Here is a 14,968-nt window from a genome sequence, read left to right on the forward strand (position 1 = left end):
AATCCAAAGGGCAGCCCTACAGGGTGAGTATTATTCTTATCCCCAGTGTATAGATGGGGAAACTGAGGCCCAGGGAAGAAGACTTGCTAGCCCAAGGTCAAACAGTGAGAAAGAGGTGGAGCTAGGATTTGAACCTAGGTTTTCTGCTTCTGAGATACTTCCCTCTCCACTTGTGGGTTTGGGTGCCCCCAAAGTGTGATCCACTTAAGGAAAGGGGAGAGGGGTAACTGATTCTTCTGTTATGGGGCCTGGGACATAGTAACTCTCAAGAATGGTTTTCATTCATTCACACAACACATATTTCCTGAGCACCTACTATGTGCCAGACTTTGTGCTGGGGACACAGAGGACTGTGTTCCATTGAACAGCCAAGGAAGGTCCCTCCCTCCCAAAGCTGACATTACAGGACGTGGGAGGGAGAATAAATATAACCAATAAGCATATAATTACACAGCATGTCAGGAGGTGATATATGCTAGCACTACAGAAAAAAATAGGGAACAGGGTGGGGCGAGGTGGTTTCCAGACTGAAGATGTGGTTTTTTGGGTTTTTTGAATTTAATTTATTTTATTCTTAGCTGCATTGGGTCTTTGCTGCTGCACGCAGGCTTCTCTCTAGTTGCGGCGAGCGGGGGCCACCCCCGTTGCGGTGTGCGGGCTTCTCACTGCAGTGGCCTCCCCTGTTGCAGAGCATGGGCTCTAAGCGCGTGGGCTCAGTAGTTGTGGCTCACGGGCTTAGCTGCTCTGCAGCACGTGGGATCATCCCAGACCAGGGCTTGAACCCGCGTCCCCTGCATTGGCAGGTGGATTCCCAACCACTGCACCACCAGGGAAGCCCCTGAAGATGTGGTTTTAAATCAGGTAGCCAAGGAAAGCCTCATAAAGAAGGTGGTATTTGAGCAAAGCCCTGAAAAAAGAAGATGAGGGAGGGACCCATGTGACATCTGTGAGAAGAGTGAGCTCGGTAGAGGGAACAGCAAGTGCAAAGGTCCTGGGGCTGGAAAGGCACCTAGTGGGTTGGAGGAACAGCAGGGGGGCCAATGTGTCTACAGTTGAGTGAGTGAATGAGTGAGGGGTTGATGGGGAGGAGAAGTGATGGGGGATCAGGTAGGGGAGTGACTTACAGGTTGCGGGTCATGGTGAGGACCTTGGCTTTTACCAGGAGTGAGATGCAGCAAGAGGAGGGCCCTGATCTGACTCAGGGGTTCACAGGCTCCCTCTGGCTGTTTATGGGAAGCTGACTGTAAGGGGCGGGATGAGAGCAGAGAGACCAGGGAGGAGGCTGTGTGATGGTCCAGGAGGGAGAGGATGGAGGCTGGGCCAGGGTGGGGGCAGCGGCAGGGGAGGAGTGGTTGGTTCTGGCAATATTCTCTGGTGTCTCATTCCCTCTTCTGACCTGCTGTCTGTTCTTGGGACCCACAAAATTATGCGGGGCCCTTGATCCTACACACTCACAGGGTGTGGAGCCAGACAACCTGCCTTGGAATCCCAACTTTAACCTTAAATAACTGTGTGTCTTGTGGGGAGGTGACTGAGCTCCTCTGTGCCACAGTTTCCTCCACTGGGAGAGCAATGCCTGCCTAGCAAGTGGTAAGTCCCACAGCCGCACATGCTGCAGGATGGTTAGTTGACAATAGAGAGAGGCAGTTAGCAATAGCAGGTAATGACTCAGGGATGTACAGGGGTGTGCAGTTGACTCTCAGCAATGCCTTCTTGGATGCCAAGGTGCAGGGGGAAGGGAGATGGGAAGACTGAGATGTCAGGGGCCCTGGCTGCCAGAGGGCTGCCTGGTCAGTGCCTCTGCATGGCAGCGGTTGCCAGCCGAGCTCTTAGAACTGCAGACTCATCTCCCTGCCTCTGCAGCCAAGCAGGAGCCTGCCAGCCCTAGCATTAGCCTCAGAGCCTCAGGGTCCCCCCACCAGGCCAGGGCCGGGCAGCCAGGAGTGGGTAAGGCACCCATGGCTAGCGGGAGGGGCAGAATGGGTACCAAGGGGTCAGGGACTGATCCGAGAGAAGGAAAAGGAAGACTGTGTGTGTGGGGAAAGAACACAGGCTTTTATCTAAAAGGGAAAAAATGGATGTATATATTTATTTATAAATAATATTTAATTATTGTATAGTATATACATAAATACATGATATCCAAAGTTCAATTAAATTGTGTTTATTTAACATTTAGGTTACCCAATTCTGAATTTATTTTTCCTCTGTTGTTTTTGATCTTGTGTTTTATTATTTGTGTGTAAATGTTAATTTAAAAAGTTTTATTGATTCTCCACAACTTCTATTTTGATTTTTTTTTTTAACTACAGAAAAGTTACATAAACAGTACAATGAACCCAAATACCCTTCACGGAGATTCACCAGTTCTTTTTTTTTTTTTTTTTTTTTGGCGTTACGCGGGCCTCTCACTGTTGTGGCCTCTCCCGCCGTGGAGCACAGGCTCCGGACGCGCAGGCCCAGCGGCCATGGCTCACGGGCCCAGCCGCTCCGCGGCATGTGGGATCCTCCTGGACCGGGGCATGAACCCGCGTTCCCTGCACCGGCAGGCGGACTCTCAACCACTGCGCCACCAGGGAAGCCCACCAATTCTTAACAGTTTGCCTCATTTGCTTTACTCTCTATGCCTCTACCTATATTCATAATTTTTTCTGAGTTCTTGCATCTCAGAAGTGTTCTCCTGCCCCTTCTATGTGCAGGCATTTTACAAGGCTTGGTCTTTTCTTTTTCTTTCTTTTTTTTTTTTTTTGCGGTACTCGGGCCTCTCACTGTTGTGGCCTCTCCCGTTGTGGAGAACAGGCTCCGGACGCGCAGGCTCAGCGGCCACGGGTCACGGGCCTAGCCGCTCCGCGGCATGTGGGATCTTCCCGGACGGGGACACGAACTGGTGTCCCCTGCATCGGCAGGCAGACTCTCAACCACTGCGCCACCAGGGAAGTCCCCACGGCTTGGTCTTTTCTGATGCTAGTTGCCAAAGACTTTCCAGAGGGAGTCTCAAAATATCACCAGGTTTTTCTGTAATCGTGCCTTATCCCCTGACCTCGGGCAGACTCGGGATGACAGTCCTAGAGATTTTTCCTGCCTGAACCGCGCCATGATACATCCCCCAGGGATGAGTCCCTCAGGATGTGTGTGTCCAGGGTCTGTGCTGTAATGGTGACCACATAGGCAGAGGGTGGGTCTCGGATGGGAGGTGACAGGAGCAGGCCTGCGGCCAGAGCAACTGTGGGTCTCCCTCTGCCTCCCTCTCTCCCTTGAAGCTTCCTATCAGGGGAAGATGGGGCCTGGGTCACCCTGGGGAGACAGACCTGCCCCTCCAACAACCAATGCCAAGGGGGAATGTGGCCCAGTTAGGCCAGATCTTCCACGAGAAGCTGAACATGCAGCTTGTTATGTTGAAATATCCCGAGTTTAAATGTTGGCCACTGTGAATTTTTGCAACACTCTTTGAACTCAAGCAAACATGTACAATCGTTGGGTTGGCCCGGGGGCCGCCAGTTTGAGATCCTTGTCTCAGGGACTGAGACAGGCTGGGAGGAGGCTGCAAGGCTCCCCTCTCAGACCCCCAATCCCCTCTCCTTCTTCCCTATAATTCCAACTCACACTCAGGACTCCTAGCCATCAACTCAAGGCCCCATTCCCAGTGATGAGGAAACTGGTCCAGGACTGTCAGCAAATGTGGTCCCCCTTGCCCACCTGCCCCCATTAGCAGCTCTGCCCTCATCACCCCCGCCTCACTCCGGCAAGATCTCTGTGATGGTGAGCGGGGGCATAAGAGCTCCTTTCTCTTATTATTTAAGAAATACTTCAGGAGCACCATTACATTACTGCCAGGCGTTGTTCTATAGATAATTCAGATGAAAATTTGGGGGAGGACCTGCCATGCCAGCAGGGGAGGCGGATAATCAAAAAAGCAAAGAGGAGTTTCCTGGAATATGCTTTGAAGATAGATAAGTCAGAAGGGAATAGAAAGGGAGAGGGTGGATGTGATTTTAAATAGGGTGATCAGGGAAGGCCATGTCTTCAGCCAGGACTTGAAGAAGGTAAGGGAATGAGCCCTTACGTACTGACATGTGGGAGAAGAATCCCAGACAGAGGGAACAGCTGTTGCAAAGGCCCTGAGGCAGAAACCTGCCTGGACAGGAGGAGGAGTAGCGGGGGGGGGGGGGGGCGGGGGATGGTGGTACCTGAACCTCCCCCACCGCCCCCCCCGCCGAGCTTTCCTAGTCCCTAAGATGGAGACTCACACAGGTGGCCATAGGGCCAGATCCAACCTTGGACACATTTCATCTGGTCCACAAAGTGTTAAGGAAATTAAAAGTCAGTTACCAACATTTAAAAATCAGGAGATTTCATCATAAAGATCAACCTTTCCAACTTCTCTTGGTGAGTGATGACATTGAGCAGCACAGAGTGCAGCTCTCAAGGGGCCTGTTAACCTTAAGTCACCTTGTCTGGCACCTCATGTGGCACCTGGAAGCCAGGCAGACAGCGACATGCCCACAGCCACACCCCCAAAGTGTCAAGACAGGACCTGCCAGCTCCCTCTTTTTTCCCACAGGTGCTGAATTCTGAGGCCACAGGGAGCAGCCCCACAGAGCTGCAGGAGGCCTCATTTGTCTCTGTCCCCGGGTATCTCTGTCCCCGTCTTGCCCAGGAAGCAGGAGCTCGGAGCGTCACTGTGATCACACCTTCCCAGCCCCCCCAGCCCAGCCTCTCAGCCTCTACCTGGGAAGGTGAGGCCCCAGCCCCACCACGACCCCTCTCATGGGTCGGGGTGCTTTCAGCTCCCACACCCCAGGCTGCCCCATTTAGGACCTATGAATTTGCCAGGATCCTGAAGAAATACAGTCTTAAGAGCAATAAAATGACTGAGCCCTGACTAGCAAAAGCAAATGGCAAAAGCCCAACTAATAAAACTTTGAATGGTGACTACAAAACACCCCACAGCCTTGATTTTGTACTTGAATTCGGCATTCCTGAAAATTTTGTGATGTTCAGAAACTATCTGTAGGTTTGGTTTTTCTCATTTCGCAAGAATTCCCCGGTACTGAGAAATCACAGCTAATCTCTGCTTCAGCAAATTATTTCGGGCTTCCCTGGTGGCGCAGTGATTAAGAATCCACCTGCCAATGCAGGAAACACGGGTTCGAGCCCTGGTCCGGGAAGATCCCACATGCTGCGGAGCAGCTAAGGCCGTGTGCCACAACTACTGAGGCTGAGTTCTAGAGTCCGCAAGCCACAACTACTGAAGCCCGCGCGCCTAGAGCCCGTGCTCCGCAACAAGAGAAGCCAAGGCAATGAGAAGCTTGTGCACCGCAACGAAAAGTAGCCCCCACTCGCTGCAACTAGAGAAAGCCTGCGTGCAGCAACAAAGACTCAACGCAGCTATAAATAAATAAATAAATAAATTAATTAAACCCCCCCCCAAAACAAAAAACATACAGAAAACTCCAAATGATTTCAAAAGCAAAATGAAGGGGAAATATTCCAAATGGCTTTATTATCTATGTAACATGATAATATATAACACATATATTTGTATATAAACATAAACACACAACACATATACATATAAATAAGTGGACACATGTTGAATATGACTGAAATCAAGCAGGCCTAGAAGACTCATCCCCAAAGAGATTCAACCCCCAATAGGATGCAAGCAGCTGCATGCACTTCACTCCCTGCAGACCTTCCCCAGGGTCTCAGTGTTCACACCTGTCCCCATCCACATGGGAGTCTCAAGTCCTGCCCTAAGCCCCAGCCCCTGCCCAACACCCACTTGGATGGGGCACATTCTGTTCCACCCTGGGTTAGGTATAGGCTTATAAACATCCAAATGCAAGACCATGTGATTAAAACTTCAGGGAATGAAGTTTGCAGAAGGCTCTAATTGGTGGTCCCCCCAGGCTGAAACCAGCCCTTAGATTTGTTTCGTTTGACCTGCATAATTTTTTAAAAATCTGAGCCTTTTTTTTGTTTTTTGGCCGCACCACGCGGCTTATGGGATCTTAGTTCCCAACCAGGTATTGAACCTCGGCCACAGCAGTAAAAGTGCCGAGTCCTAACCACTGGACCACCAGGGTATTCCCTGAGCCAACTTTTAATATTGGGAACTTTACATAAAGGTTCAGGTTCCTGACATCTTTTGAAAGTATAGAAGCAATTGGCTAGAACTGTGTAGAGGTTATCCTTGAAATTCTTTTAATTAAACTTTTTTTCAAAGTAGTACACTTGCAGGATTTAAAATTCAGAAGGTAGAAGAAGGTGCATGAGTTTGAGTCTCCCTTCCCAGCCATCTCCCAGCCTCTCGGTCTTCCTCTTCAGAAGCAGCTACGGGTGCCAATCTCCAAAGATATTTCATTCATTTATAAGTATATGAATATACATTATTTCTCCCCTTACAAATGGTAGCACGTGTCTCTACATCTTGCTTTTTTTCCCATAGCAAGATGTCTGGGAGGTACTTCTGTATCTGTCCACATGAGCTTGAGCCAGTGTTTTTGGTGGCTGCCCTTTATTCATTTAAATTTATTTTATTTTATTTTTACTTTTGGCTGCACTGGGTCTTCGTTGCTGCGTGTGGGCTTTCTCTAGTTGCGGTGAGCTGGGGCTACTCTTCGTTGCGGTGTGTGGGCTTCTCATTGTGGTGGCTTCTCTTGTTGCAGAGCATGGGATCTAGGTGCACGGGCTCTAGGTGCACGGGCTTCAGTAGTTGTGGCATGTGGGCTCAGTAGTTGTGGCTCACGGGCTCTAGCGCTGAGGCTCAGTAGTTGTGCCGTATGGGCTTAGTTGCTCGGCGGCATGTGAGATCTTCCTGGACCAGGGCTCGAACCCGTGTTCCCTGCATTGGCAGGCGGATTCTTAACCACTGCGCCACCAGCGAAGTCCCGGTGGCTGCCCTCTAGACAGGACAATAGTTCTGTTTGCCCAGCTGCCACCATACCTTATAGTCTCACACCTGTCCTGCTTCACTCATTCATGATTCTTGCCTGGCCCCATTGGTATCTGAGTGTGCAGACTCCGGCATAGGTGAAGGATGGAGCATCATCCCTCCTAGCCACCCAGCACTCGCCCCTTCTCTGTCTCGGAGGCATGCAGTTCCTGGACTTCCCAGCAGAGGGAGACACCACCCCACCCCCAAGACCACCAGAAGGGTCTTGAAAGGAACATTGCAATCTTGAAATGTCTGGGCAAGAGATGTTATCTGACCGGACACAAAGACCCCCTTAGCTGGACTGGGATCCGCCCCCACCAGGCCTCCCCTTCTCTGTTTCTATCTCCCTCTGAACCTCCCGCTTCGACTGAGCCCCACCCTGACTGAGCCCCACTCTTTGCAGGGACTGGCCCCTCCTTGGTGGGAGTTGTAGGGAGACCCTGTCCTAGTCTAGGGCCTGGGATTGAGAAATTGCCCAAGGGACCCACATAAAGAAAGCGTGTAGCTGGGCGGGCGTTCCTTGCCCCACCCTTCCCCCTCCCTGCTGAGAAGTGGAGAGGGGTCCTTTCTCCCTGCCCCCAGCAGAGCCTTGACCTCAAAACCCCCTCTCCTTGTCCTGCACTCCGCACTCCCCATGGTACCCTCTCCCTGGCCTGACTCCTGCACCCTCCTCCCCACCCCCGCAATGGTGTTGGGGGTCGCCTGGAGTCCAGCTGGTGGCCAGTGCAGAGCCACCCTAGGAAGGCCCTGCCCCTCCCCATGACCCCAATCCTCCGCCAGCCACTCAAAGGCGCCTTGTTCTCCATCCAGCCCCCAGACAAAAGTCCCTCTGTCTAAAAAGGCGGAATTGGGGGGAGGGGGCACCCCAACGGGGAACAAGTGGGGACCTGCACAGACCCCAGCTGGAAGGAATGCCATGAGGAGGAGGGAAAGGAGAGGGAGGAGGGAGGGGAAGGGAGCCTTGCACAGTGCAATGGCCTTATCCGGGGTGAGAGGCAGCCCCCGTCCCAACACCCACTGCGAAGACATCTGGCTCCCAGCACCCTTGGGAAGAACCCAGGCTGGGAAGGTCTGCCTGGTGCTGGGAACCAGGTCCCAGTCTCCCTAGGCCATGATGGGCACGATGGGGGAGAGGTCATGGTCTACGGCCCAACAGCTCGCCCCGCCCCTTACACCCCCCCACCCCGTGCATCTCGTCCCCACCTCATGACCTTGGTCTTATCAGCATCTTCTGCTGACCCTCAAACTGTGTCAACAGCAACAAGTGGCCCGGAGGAGGACTTCAGATCTCCTGCAATGGCCACCCATCCCCCATCCAAGGACAACACACAATCTAAGTAAAAGAGATTAGATTATTACAACCAAAGCATGGCCTTCCCCCCACCGCCCCACCAGGCAGAGGCTCTGCCGTTAAAGACCTGAACCCCTCCTCCTTCCAGGTCCTTTTCTGAGGGGCAGGTGACTGGAGAAAGCCACCTCCCTGGATGTGAGGGGCAGAGTTCCAGCCCTCATCGTATTCTACTTCTGCCTGGCCTAAGGCTGCTGTGACCCTGGAGACCCCTGGGAGCTCCCTGCTGCTAGTGGTTGGGGGTGGGAACTGTCTCTTTAAGAGCAGGTGTGAGGTGAGAGAACCCCTGAGCTTTAGGGAGTCAGACTAGTTCTCTACCTGCCCAGGTTTGCTTAGGGCGTGGAGGCTGCGGATAAAGGCAGGACTCAGGCTAAGCAGCCGCGCTCTCTCCCGGAACCTGAACCTCCGCGCAGCCTGTGGAGCACGCAGGTGAGGGGCTGGGGCCCCCTCCCTCCAACCCCTTCTTGGCTCTGCCCGTCCCTCCACTGCTCTCTGCTAAGGACCCCTAGAACCTTCCTTCTCCCTTCAAGGTCCTTTGCTGGGGGAGCAGATTAGAGAAAGGCCCCCTCCCCATCATTCTCTGCACAGGAAGCCAGGTGAGCCAGCTGGGGCGAGGGTAAGGCCCACAGATGGGATTGGGGTGTCTGTTAGACTGGTGGGTCTGGGTAGATCGGGGTTTCTGAGTAGAACAGAAGTATCTGGATCGGGAGGATCAGACTGGATGGATGGGTGGGTGACTAGGTGGACTCAGGGTGTCCGCATATTGGGAATACGTGGGTCCTGGAGACCTCTAGGGGAAGGGGCTGGCGGCTTCCTGGGGAAGCTGTAAAACAGGGAGGTGGCGCGGAGACTTCAGGGACACGAGGGAGTCATTTTGCTCAGGCCTGAAGGGCCTGGCCACCATCATGGAGAAATAGAGCGATAGTAGGGGGTGGACGGCGGAAAGTCCTCACACCAGTCCTGGGATCTCTGGGGCCAGGAGCGAGCAGAGAGGGGTGGGCGCAGCCTCCGTCTGCAGGCTGCCTTTCTCTGCAAGGCTTCACACCGACTGTAGTCAGTTCTGGAGCTGCCCTGGGGCCTCTTCCAGTAACAGCCTGAACAGGGCAGGAGAGGGCAGATGCCCGGATGCCAGCTCCCAGCAGCCCACACCATGGGACAGTAGGGTGGAAATGTCGTGCAGGGGCTGGGGTATGGCTGAGACCACCCATCAGTGCCCCTTGTGCTGGGGATGCTGTGAGATGCCTGGGGAGGGGGTGTACGGGGGTGTATGGAGCCCTCACCAGCCAGGGAGGCTTGGAGGCTCCCACGGAAAGAGGCTTAAGCGCTGAGACTCTGAGTCCCGGGTGACAGTATAGAGCATTAAGCTGAATTCGCAGGGGTGACAGGGTTGCGACAGCAACGTGAGCTAATCATAGTGTCAACTTTGTCAAGCTTCGAAGATTACATGTGTGAACAAGCGCAAAGAGCTGAGAACAGTGCCTGGTGTGGGGTAAACATTCAATCAGCACCTGCTCTTATTACTAGCATTAGTTTGATTGTGGGGTGACAAAGCCTCACGTGTTCGCTTTAGACTACAGGTGGTCCTTCTACAGACCTGTGCTGGGAACCACTAGGCTGTCCTGCTCACATACACACTCCAGCTCTCCCCGCACCGCCCCAAATTTGGGGGGGTGCGGTCTTAAACACCTTAGTAATGTTCCCCAAAGTTACAGGCCCTTTTCCTGCCTGAATGCTCAAAGAAGTGAATGCTCAAATTAAAACTGTGAGTCTGGTATATGGGATGAACTGGGAAGCTAAGAAGGTTCCCAGGAAAGAAATTCAGGGAGGGGGTTACATAGAGGCCAGAGAGAGAGAGAGAGAGAGAGAGACGGGACATGCTCTCCAGCTGTGGACAGGAGACAAAGGGAATGTCAATGGGCTTTTTACCAGGCTTAGGGAGGGTATGTGTTTTGCCGTCTGTGAAATGGGGCCTATAACCAATGGCCTCCGGGATTCTTGGGGGATTACATGAGTGAAAACCCAGCAAGGTCATTTGGCGGTGCCCAGCACAGGGTGGATCTAAGTGTTAGCTCTTCCTATCAAGATTGGGGCAATGTATGCTGTGGCAGTGGGGCAGGGGCTGGGGAGGGGATGGGGGACGCACAGGGGGACTGATACTGGACCAGGGAGGGGGCGGCGGAGTGTTCTTCATGCTGGGCAGGCCTACCTGGGGAAAGAGGAAGTGTTTGCTGCCAGAGGAGCTTGGTAGGGGTAGAGGCAGGACCAAGGACTGGGGTGGGATGCACAGGGGTGGGGCGGAAGATGAGGCTGGGGCTGCCCTCTCCCTCCCCCTCCCCCCTCCCCCCATCCTCTCTGAGTTCTCTCCTCCCCACATCCTGCCCAGAGCAACAAGAGAAGCCAGCTCAGTCCCCAGCCCTGGCCCAGCCCAAGTTCTGTGATGTCTGGGCAGGGCGGGCAGGCTCCCAGCTGTCTATGGGAGACACTCCCAGGAAGCAGGCCTCCTGCCACCTGGCTCCCAACACCCCATTTCCCAAAACACCCCAAGGCCCTGAGAGAGTCCTGAGTTAGGAACAGCCTCCGCAGAGCCAGGTCTGGTTTAAATCCCGCTTCCTGGCAAGGTGACTTTGAGCACCCACTTTTTTAATTTTTTAATTTTTTTTTTTTCGGTATGCGGGCCTCTCACTGCTGTGGCCTCTCCCGTTGAGGAGCACAGGCTCCGGACGCACAGGCTCAGCGGCCATGGCTCACGGGCCCAGCCGCTCCACGGCGTGTGGGATCCTCCCAGACTGGGGCACGAACCCATGTCCCCTGCATCGGCAGGCGGACTCTCAACCACTGCGTCACCAGGGAAGCCCTGAGCACCCACTTTCACCTCTGGAGCCTCAGTTTCCACATCTGTAATATGGGGATAACAGCTGGCGGCACCTTCCTCATTTGGTTGCCAGGGCAATTCACTCAAAGCCTCAAGTCCACGTCCAGTGAGTTATTATTGCTGCTCCCCCTTCAGGTCTTCGTTCTCACCCAGCCCCCACTGCACTTTCCGGCTCCTTCTTATCTCTCAGCCCAGCGGAGTTTCAAGGCCAGGCTTTCTGCCCTGGGGTGAGCTGTGTACCCTGGATAAGGAGCACAGTAGCAGGGGATTGGGAACCAGAGGCATCCCGGTGGCCCTGCTAAAGCTGGACCTCCCCCCTAGATCCCTCCAGGCCAGCTCTCCGACATGCAAGAGGTGGCCCTGAGCCTGCTCGTCCTCCTGGCAGGTGAGTGCCCGTTCCTGGGCTGCCTTTCCCCTGACCCCCTCAGCTGGGTGGTGACCATGCTTGCGTGTGGCCCTCTCGTGCTTTCTGCCTCCCCTGTGGGGTGGTGAGTCTCAGGACAGCATCTCCTGGGAGGTGGGAAGTGCCACACTGGTGATTTCAAGGAACACATAAAGGAGGACCTCTTACAGCAGAGGTTCACACAGCTCGCCATGCATGGTCTTGATGTCTCCTTGGTGATATCAAGAAGGCTCAGCCCTGGGCTACTGTGTCTTTAACACTTCTTAACACTTGATTACGAGAGGTAAGAGTTTCAAGGTTATGTGGCAAGTTACCAAAGCCCCTTGTGCCTCAGTTTTCCCATCTGGACAATAGTAGCACCTACTTATAGAGCCACTGTGAGGATTAAATGAGTTACTGTTTGCAAAGCACTTAGAAGAGCGCCTGGGACAGAGTAAACACCATGTGTTTGTGCTTTAAATATAATTTAAAAATATGAGCCTCCCTTTAACAAAGAAAGAACAGAGCTAAGGCAGCCCACTGCTTCTAGCCAGAATTCAATCCTAGTCCTTTGCTTTCATTGTATCTGTTTTTATCCGTTACACTGGGCAAGACTGCCATTCCATTCAGGATAGTGATGTAAAGTTGCATTTTTTTTTTTTTTTTGCGGTACGTGGGCCTCTCACTGTTGTGGCCTCTCCTGTTGCGGAGTACAGGCTCCGGACGCGCAGTCTCAGCGGCCATGGCTCACGGGCCCAGCCGCTCCGCGGCATGTGGGATCTTCCCGGACTGGGGCATGAACCCGTGTCCCCTGCATCGGCAGGCGGACTCTCAACCACTGCGCCACCAGGGAAGCCCATAAAGTTGCATTTTTAAATAAAGCATATTAAGTTTATAATTAGTAAGTCACTTTAAGGGGAATGGTGAGGGATGGGTGGGATGTGGACGTGGCAGAACCAGGTGATGAGGGCTGAGAATGCCTGGGAGCTGAAGCCACCTGTCATCTTGACAAGACCATCGCTCGTTTCTGCAGGGGGTGTGGATTAGCCAGGTGTCTGGAAACATCAGGTCAAAGGCTGGCTAGGTGGCCCAAAGCCACCCAGGTGAAAACCTATTTCAGGTGTGGGGCTGAGTCGGGGGAAACCCTCATTTCCGAGGTGGAACGTGCAGAGAAGCTAGTTTGGGGTTGGACCCCTGTGCCCGTGGGAGGTGGGGAACTGTCCATCAGGGTCCCTACGCTGAGGCCTGGAGCTCCAACGGCCCTGTCCCCAGCTTTGCCGAGGCCAGCACCCCCATCTCTCTCCTACCCCGCTTCTCCCCACCAGGCCTGCCTGCCTTGGATGCCAATGACCCGGAAGGTGAGTCAGACTGACTCTTCCACCAGTCCCGCCCCCAAAGTCTCCCCCAGGACCCCTGCATCCCCACTCTTATCCTGGATTCATGTCCTATTTTTCTTTCCTTGCAGATAAAAACAGTCCCTTCTACTATGGTGAGAGCCTGTGCCCCTCCCTTTGCAGCCCCACCCACCCCTCAGGCCGATTTCGTGCCAACGGTCCCACACAGGGTTGGGTGAGGGTCTGATGGGGGTGACCCAGGGGAGAGGATTGGGGCATTGAACAGTAAACACAGGGGATTAAGGGAACAAGGCATGCCAGCCTGGTCCTTAGAACCACCCCCATGTTTTCTTCCACGTCGCCCCATGCTCCCTCCCTCCCCTCCTCAGGCCTCTGATCAAATATGCCCCTTCAGCTGGGTCTTCCCTGGCCACTCTCCCTAAAAGAGCTGTCTTCTGGCTCTCTGTCCCCTGGCCCTGCTTATTTGTCTTCAAACCGCTTCTCTCTACCTAACCCCACGTTAGATCTCTGTCGCTTGCTGTGTAGAGACTGGAAAGTGAGCGCGGGGGCTGGAGGGCTGTCTGTTCTCTCCACTGCTGTATCCCACATCAGGGGTGCCTAATGCATATTGTCAAGCGGTTGGGGGCTTGGATGAGGAGGGCATGGGCTGGCACCGAGGGCCCCCTCTGGGTTTCTCCTAGACTGGTTCAGCCTCCGTGTCGGCGGGCTCATCTTCGCAGCGGTTCTGTGCGCCATTGGCATCATCGTCCTCATGAGTGAGTGGAGCAGTGGCGGGGGAGCGGGCAGCGCAGGGCGGTGGGTGTCCTCCCCTGACATTCCCCTCTCTCCTAACAGGTGGGAAATGCAAATGCAAGTTCAGCCGGAAGCCCTGGTAAGATGGGTTCCAGGCAGTGTGCCTGCCTCATACTGGACAGACAGCTTTCAGGGGTAAAGAGCTAAATCTCGCAAAAAAAAAAAAAAAAAAAAAAGGCCAGGTTTCTGGGTCTTGCCCTGGAGAATTCCTGTTACTGAGATTTTCCAGGTTTATTCTTCAGAGCCATGAATCCTCAGAGGGCCTCCAATCATGAAATGCTTTGATCCCTGGGATGGTACAACTTTGTGGGAAAATAGCTAGGAAGCTATGTCGGGGCAAGCTGAGAATCCTCTAGCCTTGAGGGAGAGGATGAATGGGGGTGAACAGAGATCTCATCACTTTTCTTTCCCTAGCCACCATCCAGGGGATGCCCCACCTCTCATCACTTCAGGTAAGACAGGGACAGAATGGAGCTGACTGGGACACAGGGTATGAGGTGTGTGTGTTTGTGTGTGTGTGTGTGTGTGTGTGTGTGTGTGTGTGTGTATGCACCCTGGGGAGAAATAACCTGATCCACTCTCACAAGCTGACCCTGTCACCTCTCCCAGGCTCTGCCCATAACTGTTGAGGATGGATCAGCTGAAAGAGCACCGAGGGCCACTCTTTCCCCAAGTCCTGGCTCTGCACAGGAGCCTAAACTCCAGGATGGAATTCGCAGACCACCGGGCCAGGGCTCCATCTCATCTCTCACTGGAGAGGGTCTTTGTTCAATTTTCACTCTAAAATGATCTTGCCTCATGCCCAAGCAGCCTCGAAACTCCCTATGTGCGCGTTGGGGTTTTGGGGGGCCAGGCAAAGGTGGGTGCGCATGGGGGCCAGCATGGAAGCTGGCAGCTGAATCTCTCCACTGGGACAAGCCCACAGGCCTGCTTCCTCATGACCTGATGGACGGCATGGGGCCTGACCTCTGCCTCCGTGGCCATGGGAGCCACATCTGCCATTTAAAATGCTCTAGTAGCCACATGGGGGGACATTCTGAGAGTGAAAGGGAGCTCTAGCCAGATGGAATGCTGGGACACTCAGGCGGACAGTGGGACCATCCCAGGAAAACTAGGATGTGGGATCATCCTGTCACAACAGGAGTACCCAGATAGCTTATGATTATAATAGTGACCCTCCGACTCACTTCAGACCCCATTTTATTATAAAAGACCCTTCCTAGCACTCAAATGTTCCTGTAAGACCTTTAAATTATTCCCCATGATACTCCTAATAACA

General features: G+C 53.6%; 1 protein-coding gene across 3 annotated transcripts; it reads left to right on the forward strand.

Annotated features, from left to right (window-relative positions):
- The first annotated feature begins 8,515 nt into the window (after nucleotides 1-8,515).
- FXYD3 (FXYD domain containing ion transport regulator 3) lies at nucleotides 8,516-14,486 on the forward strand. 3 transcript variants are annotated; one of them, XM_082607238.1, is made up of 9 exons: nucleotides 8,875-8,884; nucleotides 11,296-11,387; nucleotides 11,482-11,545; nucleotides 12,868-12,900; nucleotides 13,008-13,031; nucleotides 13,578-13,652; nucleotides 13,732-13,768; nucleotides 14,104-14,141; nucleotides 14,299-14,486. In XM_082607238.1, the coding sequence occupies exons 3-9, from the start codon at nucleotides 11,506-11,508 to the stop codon at nucleotides 14,316-14,318; spliced, it is 267 nt and encodes an 88-aa protein (XP_082463364.1). In that variant the 5' UTR covers nucleotides 8,875-8,884; nucleotides 11,296-11,387; nucleotides 11,482-11,505; the 3' UTR covers nucleotides 14,319-14,486. The 3 variants fall into 3 exon arrangements, with proteins under 3 accessions (XP_082463363.1, XP_082463362.1, XP_082463364.1); XM_082607237.1 differs by lacking the exon at nucleotides 11,296-11,387 and having other exon boundaries at nucleotides 8,516-8,884; XM_082607236.1 differs by lacking the exons at nucleotides 8,875-8,884; nucleotides 11,296-11,387 and adding an exon at nucleotides 8,516-8,717.
- The last annotated feature ends 482 nt before the right edge of the window (nucleotides 14,487-14,968 follow it).

The sequence above is a fragment of the Mesoplodon mirus genome (genome assembly GCF_964341445.2).
Source record: "Mesoplodon mirus genome assembly, chromosome: 19".
Lineage (NCBI taxonomy): Eukaryota > Metazoa > Chordata > Mammalia > Artiodactyla > Ziphiidae > Mesoplodon > Mesoplodon mirus.

What these genes read in the sequence shown, in the direction of transcription:
- FXYD3 (XM_082607237.1), top strand. Translation starts at nt 11,506, where the DNA reads ATGCAAGAGGTGGCCCTGAGCCTGCTCGTCCTCCTGGCAG. An exon ending in AAACAGTCCCTTCTACTATG is followed by an intron (nt 13,032 to 13,577) that starts GTGAGAGCCTGT and finishes GGTTTCTCCTAG; the next exon opens with ACTGGTTCAGCCTCCGTGTC. An exon ending in CCCACCTCTCATCACTTCAG is followed by an intron (nt 14,142 to 14,298) that starts GTAAGACAGGGA and finishes CACCTCTCCCAG; the next exon opens with GCTCTGCCCATAACTGTTGA.